The sequence below is a fragment of the Chrysochloris asiatica genome, unplaced genomic scaffold, assembly GCF_000296735.1.
Source record: "Chrysochloris asiatica unplaced genomic scaffold, ChrAsi1.0 scaffold00390, whole genome shotgun sequence".
Lineage (NCBI taxonomy): Eukaryota > Metazoa > Chordata > Mammalia > Afrosoricida > Chrysochloridae > Chrysochloris > Chrysochloris asiatica.
The window spans coordinates 1211062-1221479 of record NW_006408908.1 but is presented as its reverse complement, the minus strand read 5'-3'; the positions used below and the strand labels follow the sequence as shown (position 1 = coordinate 1221479).

Here is a 10418-nt window from a genome sequence, read left to right as displayed (position 1 = left end):
ATTCATGGAGGTAGCATCTCAAAATACCAACAGAGAGGGTAGGAGTCTTTACATCAAGGATCAATGCTTTCCCCTCTGTATATGGGGTAGATAGGCCAAACTTCGTCTCTCATACTTCAGACATATTGTCAGGAAGGACCAGTCATGTGAGAAGGATATCATGTTTGGTAAAATGGAGGGTCAGAGAAGAAAAGGAAGACCCCCAGTGAGATGGATTGGCAAAGTGGCAGCATCAATGGGAATAAGCATGGCATCAATTGTGAGCTTAGCCCAGGACCGGGCAGTGTTTCGTTCTGTTGTGCATAGCGTCTCTATGTGTTGGTACCAACTCAATGGCACCTAACAACACCAAAAAGGATGGGCAACTTAGACACTGGCTACTGTAGGGTAGTGGTTATGAATCAGGCTGCGAACCTTAAGGACAGCAGTTCAGAACTACCAGCTGTTCCACAGGAGAAAGATGAGGCTTTCTGCTCCAGTAAAGACTTACAGCATTGGAAACCCTGTACAGGGTCGCTATGAGTCAGAACCGACTCCAGGGCACATAACCACCATCACCTAAAATGAGGAGGCGATAAAGTCACGAAGTGACTGGCTTACAAGGTTTCAAGAGGGAGTTTAGTTTAATAGTGTGCGGGGAAAGAGAAGAGTCCCCACTGAATAGTTTTCATCTTGTCTAGATGGGTCTGGTGAAAAGAGATTGGGATAAGATTCTCATGATTCAATAGTAATTGTTGTGACTAATTGCAACTGTCACAATTGTAAAGGTAGAAGTTTTGTAACAAAAACTGGGGAGTAGTTAATCTTACAGTCCAGAAACAGAGGACCCTAGGACCATCAAGAGAGAAGAGCATAAGGGGAATGCAAGACCTTATCCAGAGAAGCAGCGACAGCAGAGATGGAGGCAGAGATGGGGATATGGTGAGGGAGTAGCTGAGGACTCAAGATTCATGGGAAGAGAGGGACTGAGAGCTGGTGGCCAGGAGGCAGACTTGCAGAATGTGCCCATTGGTGATTTAAATTATTATATATGCCGGAGTGGCTTTTTTAAAAAAAGAAAAGCTAAAATGAATAGAGAGAAATACTGTTAACTGATGGTACACAGAGGGGATTATAATCATTGTAATGAAACAAAGTATACGATTTGTTGAATGTAAAACTGATGATATGCCCTGTAAACTTTCACTTAATTCACAAAACTTAAAAAAAAAAACGGGGGGGGGGGGGAATTTAACCCCCCCCCCCCCAAAAAAGCAGCTTTGCTTCACTTGGAATTCATGTATATTGGAATGCCTGCAGCTACAGATTCCCAAAAAAACAGTCAGACTGAATTTGCATAAAGGAGTAAGGAAAGAACAGGGCAGATTAGGTCCTAGGATTATGGACTAGACAAAACACAGGCTCCCCCTAGCGGTGTTCTCAGCTAGAGCTCTAAGACCTGGGGTGGAAGCCAGGATGGTTCCTGTTTACCCAGCAGGGCAAATGTGGCACTCATGCCTGAAAAACCGCATCTCAGCATGGCTTGTTGTGTGTACACGCAGTGCCCACTAGGAACATCAACAAAGCAAGGCCAACATCAGGGTTTTTCGCCATAGGAGAGCAGACCTCTCTGCTGCATGAAGCGGAGGAGGGCTCCCTGCCCAACCATGCTCATCCCACTAGGCAGGGGGACCAAGTGCTGTGCCACACACACCCCTTGTGCCTCTTACAGGCTCCTAGTGGGTTCTAGGCAGCAGAGGATCAGAGCCAATTGTCTAGCCTGGCTTGCTTACCTCAGTCCCTTCTCAGCTTTTTAAAAATCAGAACAATTGGGGACAGGTCGTTGTGTGTCTTTGATCTTTACAGGCAATCCCCAGAAACTAAGTTTCCCAACTATGTCACAGAAGGTTCTGGGACTCCTTGTATTCCTTTTCATTATTTAAATTTAAGGTGACCATTAAAGTGGAAATTCACGAACACAACAATCCTGGTACTTGGCACTTTTGGACAATCCACATGCATCTCTCTGGTCAGCATTCTAGCCACTTCCAGAAACCTCTAACACTTTCTCCTTCTCCCTCAGTTTCAGATCATGAGACTTATTTTACTGAGGAGATAGGGTGGGGAGTAACCAGAAAAGACAGCCATGTACTTCAAACTATCAACCTATCTACAGCTATGCCTTGCACTTTGTTTTGATGTTCCTAAGGCAAATTTCTTTACTCCTGAGGATTTTGATTTTATTGATCCACTGAAAGGTGCTTGGATGGCACACTGGTTAAAGCACTCATATGCTAATCTAAAGGACAGCAATTTGATCCCACCAGCTGTTCTGTAGAAGAAAGATGTGAGTCAGCTTTCCTTAAGATTTACAACCCTGGAAACCTTATGATGCAGTTCTGTTCTGTCCAATAGGGTTGCTATTAGTCAGAATAGACTCAATGGCACAAAGCAACATCTTTGAAAGGATTCCTTGGATGGTGCCAATGGCTAAATGCTCAACGACTAACCCCAATTTTGGCATTTAGAACCCACCCAGAGGCACACTGGAAGACAGGCTGGCAAAGTTCTTCTACAGAGTTGAATGGACTGTTGAATTCATTCAGGAGAGATGCTGTTAAAGATTAAGCCCTAGCCTAAACCAGTTTGACTGGACCTATTATTGTAGCCCTCCCCACCTGAGTTGAGGTCAGACAGAACAGAATGAACTTCAAGACAGATACACAGACTTGTGCTTTATTCAGTTACTCTGACTGACACCACCAAAGAGAGACGCAGGAGCGCAACTATCCGCAGTTAGTTAAGACCTCGGAAGATCCATGTTCTATAGGTTCTGTTTCACTGATAGAACCCACTTAATTGGTAAGCACATTTCATTTCTCATTATACCATTCTCAAAGAGGACATGTAAAAGAATGCGTACAGAAATTAATAAGTCTATTTTGCCTAAATCTGGTTATAGTTCTATTAAAATGAATTATAATGTGGAACCTAAAGTACATGTACTTAATTATCTTAGAACATTTCTTTATATTTGCTAATAAATTTATAAAAGAATGTCCACATCAATATAAAAGATCTCAATCTCAAAGACAGTATGAAGAAAATTACATAAATAATTAGCAAAATTCTTAGTAGCTTGTAGAAATGTACTTTATTTCATGCAAAATTACATAATTTTCTACATTTTAACAGCTAGTCAAATAAGCATTTCAAAAAACTCATTACACCAACATTAAGTTAAAATACAATAAAGCAACTGCAAGTCAATGAGCTTGTCCAAAGCAAACTGAAAGAACATTATGCACAGGTAGGCCAAAGGTACCAGTGTACTGATGGACACTTTGCTGCCTTTTCTAAATCTTTATTTGAAAATTAAGAGAGAAATAGAGAAAATTGATTAATTCTTCAATTCATTGGTCAGATGGGAAAACATCATGAAATAACAGGTAGTAAGGGCTGATTGAAGGTAAATTTGACATCACAAACCAAAATTGAACATAATTAACCTTTTGAAAACTTATGATCAGATGCACATTTTTAAAGACGTATTTCACTAGTTAGAATTAGACAAACCACTGAATTAGATGAGGACTTTGCTAATGAGATGCAGAAATTAGGCTTTGGTTTAGAAGGGATATAGAAGGAGTATTAGAATATGCTCTACGGAATTAAGTTCTGGGCAGGAATTATTTGATAAAGTTTTTTAAAAACTACTTAAAAGCAGCAAGCACTAGGATTAGTTACTTCTTTCTGTAAACATTCTATAAATTAAATAACAGGAAGTAATAACATCAATATTAGAGCACTTTTTTCCTTTTCAATGCTGTAACTTATAAATAGACATTACATCACAGTCATTTAAAAGACAGGTACACATATTATCTACCTTCTAACATGAGAAAAATCCTTCAAGTTGTTTTCAAAATATGAACAAAAACAAATCCATTGGATTGCTTTAAAAAAATAAATACATTGTGTCTCCCCTACCACTTAGTATATTAAATAGGGAAGATGCTAACCAGCATTCTTTTGAGAAACACAGTATTTGAAGTGACTAGGCTCATTAGGTTTAAGTCGACAACATCGACTCTAATTGGTGTTGTACAATCAGTTTAATATATTATTCTGAGTAAGTCTGCCGTAGTAAACCACTCTTATTACTTCTGCACTTCTTGTTGTTAAGTGTCGTCAAGCTGGTTCCAACTCTTAGCGACCCTGCATAGGGTTTCCACGGGGCAACTAGTGAGTTTGAACCGCCGACCTTGAGGTCTATTGCTTTATCCCACAGTGCCACACCAGGACTGCCCTGAGTACAGGAAAATTCCGCTCTTACTAAAAAGAGTTGAAATCAAGGTAACCATAAAATAAAACATTTTCAGGGGAAAAAAGGTTAATTTTCCCTAAGGAATGTGTTAAAAGCAAGGAACATGCCAATATTCTTGTTTTATTAACAATGTCCCAGAAACTTAAAACTTCAGTGAACCTACCTTTTGAAAACGGAGATCAAACTTAGGAATCGAATGTGCTGGGAGTAACTGGGGTGAGAGCACATTCTCAGCACTGACCGGGGGTTGCTGGAGGGAGATGGCTCACTGGCCCCGGGCCTCTGGGATTCAGGAAAGGGCATAACACTGCCTGGTCTGCCAAGTCACTGGGCATGCAAAAGTCACTGAGTTGGAAAGAAACACTCTACACAAGGGAATTCATGTAGCCCTCCTGTATTGTTCCAATCTCTCCCAAGGAACATTTTGACAACTACGTATGCTATTAGAATTATTCTTCATAAAAAGAGATCTTGAGGTTAATACTTTGATTTATTTTCTTAGCATCCACTTTTGTTCTTGTAGAAATCCATTTTGACGTCAAACCTTACACTGATGAGAACTAATGTTACTGAAGTGCCCTCCTAAGTGACTTACAAGACTACACTCTGAGCCAGCATATTTCAGATTTACATTCAGCTGCAGCTGTGTTATAAACAGAATACGTTTCATACTTTAAGTACAATATTGTCAAGTAGCAAGATCGGAAAATTGTGTAAGTGTACTGATCATCCGGAATAACCGTGCATGCAAAAGGAATAGAAGCAAACTGTCAGCCACCCTCAACAGTATGAAAGGAGCAAGGCAAGGAGGAAGAGAGGAAAGAAAAGGTCCTTAAATCTGTTGACTGTGAACATTTAGAACTTAATATAATATGATCCATTATACTTCTGAGATTCAAGTATATTAAGATTTTTCAGGGACATACTTTTGCTTCTAAGTGCAAATACATTTAATCTTGCAATTTTCTGGCATGGCCTACTCAAATCTCCTAAGTACAATAAACTCACATTACTTTACAATGTGAATAACAATTGTGGAGAGTTTGTTTTTCCTTTAATATGGCAATCAATAATCATCAAGAATATTCTTTAAACCTATGAAAGGTTTAAAAAATGAGATCTGCTACTGCAAATCAGGAGTCCTGGTGTGGCACTGTGGGTTAATGAGCTAGACTGCAAAGTTGGTTTGAACTGCAAGGTTGGTGGTCCAAGCTTGCCGGCCACTCCTCGGAAACCCTATACAGGGTCACTATGGGTTGGAAACGACTCAATGACACTTAACAACAACAATACTGCAAATAAATGAAATTCCTTCATTAAGATGCTCAAAATCAAAATCCACTGCCATCGAGTCAATTCCAACCCATAGTGACCCTTTACAGGGTTTCCCAGACTGCAAATCTTTATGGGAGCAGACAGCTTCTTGCTTCTCCTGAATTTATACGCTACTGTTGGTTCCTAGAAAACCCTAGACTTTCCTATCCACGTTTAGTTTAATTTGGGTATACAGCCAGTGTACATTTCATAACTGATAACCCAATCGCATGGTATAGTTACATATGAACCAAGAACAAATCAACTGGTAGCTTTCTGAAGCTTTGGATTATCAACATTTTTAACTGTATTCTTCGTAAGAGGCAACAAGCCTTTGAGCATTTGACCTGCTCTTACCACTCTCTGAAGTGAGGACCTCTCGCGTGATGTAGTTATCCTGAGGTCCTTGTAGCCACTTGGTAAAAGAGCAAATTATAATCATTAAGCTGATACTATCAGAAATGTTCTATTTTACAAAAATGCTCTATTGATAATAACAAGGTCCTGCTGTAGTAAAAAGGATTACCTAACAATTTACAGGTAAGTCATGAAGTTAACTACTAGCATACTGAATATTCTTACCTACTTTTTCAAAGTAATTTTAAAAGTTCTAATCAGTTATTTATTATTAGATGAAAAAGACATCAAAAAGTGCCAGAAGTAATTCCTTATGAACTGTATACTTTGTAAGTCTATGGATTTAGTAATGTTTCGCAATAAATGTCATTAAATTTAAACAAGTTTTCAAAACAGAAATCCTTTTGTACTTATTATAGTTTGTTTTGGATATAAGGAAATAAATGTTAACTCAGTTTTCCAGGAATGATCTCTTCATTTTCCTGGTTTTGGAGTCAAACACACTGTTGTTGTTAGGTATAGTGGAGTCGGTTCCAGCTCAGAGTGACTCAGTGTACAACGTAACACAGCAATTACTGCTATATTCAAGCCCTTTGTTTTTGCCATGGTGTCAGTTCACCTTGTTGTGATCTTCCATTTTTATGCTGACTTTATCAAACAGACTACCAACTTCAAAAATATCAACAACTAACATTTCAAAATTGTTGTTGTTGTTAAGTGCTGTGGAGTTGGTTCTGACCCATAGTGACCCTGAACAGGGCTTCCAAGGCTGTAAATCTTTACGGGAGCAGAAAGCCTTGTCTTTCTCCTGTGGAACAGCTGGTAGTTTCGAACTCCTGACAACCTGATTCATAACCACTACACTACCAGAAAGTAGTCTATTATTAAAGAATAAGCAAGGTAACCTTCCTATAAGATTTGCATAAAGATCCTGTAAGATAGACTGTTTATGCTCTGGATCAATGAAACAATGAAAAATTATTTTAAGAAATAAATTGAAAGTCATAACGGATCTATATATATACTTCAATTATTATAGTCATAGAAAAATTAGTACTGAAGGAAAGTAGTATTGTTCCCTAGCACATTCCTATTACTTCGTCTTATAAAAGTAGGTCATAAAAGTAATTGAACAATTTCTTTTCTTTTCCTGCTTCTAAGTGCACAGCAGCAGCTGAGCTTCCTGATGAAACCACATTAAGAAACAACATTATCTTCACAAGACTTCTGATGAATTATTAGAAGCAAAGTTTTTATTTGGGGGACTTTCTCTGTAATCATAAGGAAGCAGACCCTTTCTGGAATGGTCATTTCCACATCTGACAACTTGAAGTACCACTAGTCACAGTAGCATGACCAATGACTCAAGTACATAAACATTAACCCAGTGCCCTCACAATAGCTCTGTGAGGTAGATCAGTAGCTGGACAGTGAGTATCATCTTCACTCTGAAAATGAAGAAACTGAGGCACTGAGAGGTTACATCATTTGCCCAAAGTATTCAATGAGGCAATCGTGAGGTTTTAAACAGGATTACATCATCTCTGCTCCTGGCCTACAGCTCTCTGACCACACTTCACAATCAGAGGCAGTGTGTTTGTGTGGGTGTATTCAAATGAGCAATCTCTATGATGTTGCATTCAGACAGTAAACTTTCACTGGCAATCATTTTAAAGGGGATCTCAATCTCAAAGTTCATAAAAAATGAAACAATCAGATAAGAGAAATGACGCTCTTCCTATTGTTACCCATATGGAATTGTATCTTTCATTTAAAAAAAAAAATCAACACTAATTAAAGAAGACAATATTAAAAATGTATGATTTCAGAGGAAGATTACCTTCAAGAAACATATAATCACATCGTTGCTGTTGCTAGTGCCACTGAGTTGGTTCTGCCTCAAAGTCACCTGGCATAGGGTTTCCAAGGAGTAGCTGGTGGGTTGGAAGCACTAACTTTGCAGTGAGCAGTCCAGTGCTTTACCTACAGCACCACAGGGAGATCATATCGTTTACCTTCAAACTGGGAGAGGCGAGAATGAGCACTACTCATCCTTCTGTTTGGTAATAGGAGTGAAACTGGGGCTGCCTTGAGCAAGCTCATGTATGGTCACCAGTTACACAGCCTACAAAATCTGCAAATAATTCCAGAATCTAAAGACTTCTGCAACGTGTTGCACAAGATCATGCTTACTTGGAAATGAAACACTGGTGCTTTAAAGTACAATAGCGGACTTTGGCTTAAACATAACTAAGGACAAAACTAGAATGGAATTATGTGAGAATACGTTTACCTCCGTTTTCAGTTTTTTATATACCACATGTTAAATGTTAGTAATAGCACTGACTGGATTCACTTTTTCCCGTTATATGACCAGATGCTCTTTTTATAAAAAATATAAACGGCACCTTTAAATATTAGGGATTTTTGTGGGACTCTTTGGCAATTTAAAAAAAAACAAAGCAAAAACAAGTAGTTGTAGATAATGCTTAGGATTCTCCTTGAATGGAATGATAAATAGCTAAAATTAATATGCTAAATGATAAAACTGACCAGTTCTCTCTGAAGTAAAAATCTTTTACAAAGCAATACCAAAAGCATTAAAAATGTCCAGTTATTACCAAAGACTGAAAGAATATGTCACCTGATTATTCTAAACGTGCTAACGATACTAACACTAGCAGTTGAAAGATAATTTTAATTGTACATGCAAAAACCTCACGAATTTGCATACAGAGTTGAAAAAGAACTTTATACATTGTTATCACTGGTAAGTCTTGTTTTAAGACCTGGATTTTGTGAATGTGGTGATTATTTGAGGTCTTTAATTACTTATATCTCTTTGGGAAGTATGAACGGGCTTTTAAAAGTTCCTGAAAAATTCCATTATCATTTCATTCTGTTTTCCAGGAACACTTTGAAGTCCCACCTCACAGTTTAAACATTTTTAGAAACAGAAAAATGTAAATGATCATAATAAAACTATAGTTATCATTTACAGCTTACTTGGACCTTGAAAAACAAAACAAAACAAAACTTTCCTGAAAAAAATTAATCTAAAGCAACCTGAACTACATGTTCTCAACATATGCTGATCTTATGATGAATGAAATCCTTCCAGGTTAACCATACTTCTAAGGCAGATACTTAAGGAATGGTATATAATAAATCTTATGAGAAAAGATGATATTCTATTCAATGACCAATGGATAGGCTGTTAGTACTAGGATGCTATTGACTCTCCACACCTGTTGTGTTCTCCTGACACTGTTACCCAGAGCACAGCGTAAGGTCAATGCATATGGATGTTTATACAGACTGAACTCGTGCGTTGAGCTCAGCTAGTTTTTCTCTCAGATGTTAGACATCATCAAATATTTGACTGCGAGACATCGAGAGATAGCGTCCACCAGGCTGATACCTGAAAGGTAGATATAAAGAAATGCCATTAAAAGAGGTGAGAAAATCAAGAACATGTTAAAAATGGCTACAAGATTTGTAAGCACTGTGAAACCTATTCAATAGTTAAAAGCAAAACCTAACCTCCCATGCATCTTAGTCCAAAGAGACTTAGTTAGTTATAAATTAAACAGCATCGTTTTAAAACTTAGAATACAATGCATAACAGAGTGAGGAATGTAAAATGCATAAGCCATATAAGATGCAAAATCCATTTCATAATCACTCTCCAACTGTTAAATTTGTTGTTGTTAGTTACCATCGAGTAGGTACTGACTCACAGCAACCCTATGCACAACAGAACAAAACACTGCTCAGTCCTGCGCCAACCTCACAATCATCGCTACACTTGAGCCCATCAATGCTGCCACTGTGCCAATCCATCTTCTTGGGAGACTTCCTGTTTTTCTCCAATCCTCCATTTTACCAAACATGGTATCTATCTCCAGGGACTGGTCCTTCCTGACAATATGTCTAAAGTATGAGAGACGAAGTCTGGCCATTCTAGCTTCCAGGGAACATTCTAGCTATAGTTCTTCCAACACAGACTGGTTTGTTCTTTTGGCAGTCCATAGTATTTTAATATTCTCCTCCAACACAAAAATACTTAAATGCATCAATTCTTCTACAATCTTCCCTATTTACTGTCCAACTTTTGCATGCATATGAGGTTATTTAAAATATCATGGCTAAGGTCAGGTGCATCTTAGTCCTCAAAATTATATCTCTGCTCTTCAAAATTTTAAAGAGGTCTTGTGCAGCAGATGTGTCTAATGATATGTGGTTTGATTTCTTGACTGCTGCTTCCATGAGTGCTGATGGTTGATCCAAACAAAATGGTCTTTGACAACCTGAATCTTTTATATGAATGTTGTTTATTAGTTCAGTAGTGATGATTTTTGTTTTCTTTACATTGGGTGCAAAGCATACCAAAGGCTGTGGTCTTTGATCTTCATCAGTATTTAAGTCCTCTTCACTTTCA

The 10418-nt window shown here is 38.1% G+C and overlaps 1 protein-coding gene across 1 annotated transcript in view; it reads right to left on the bottom strand.

Moving 5' to 3' along the window:
• Positions 1–9337: 9337 nt before the first annotated feature.
• LMBRD2 (LMBR1 domain containing 2) overlaps positions 9338–10418 on the bottom strand; it is a 75162-nt gene continuing 74081 nt past the window's right edge. The window contains exon 16 of the mRNA XM_006876553.1: positions 9338–9398. Coding sequence (XP_006876615.1) covers positions 9338–9398 — 61 coding nt within the window. The remainder of the gene's footprint in view (positions 9399–10418) is intronic.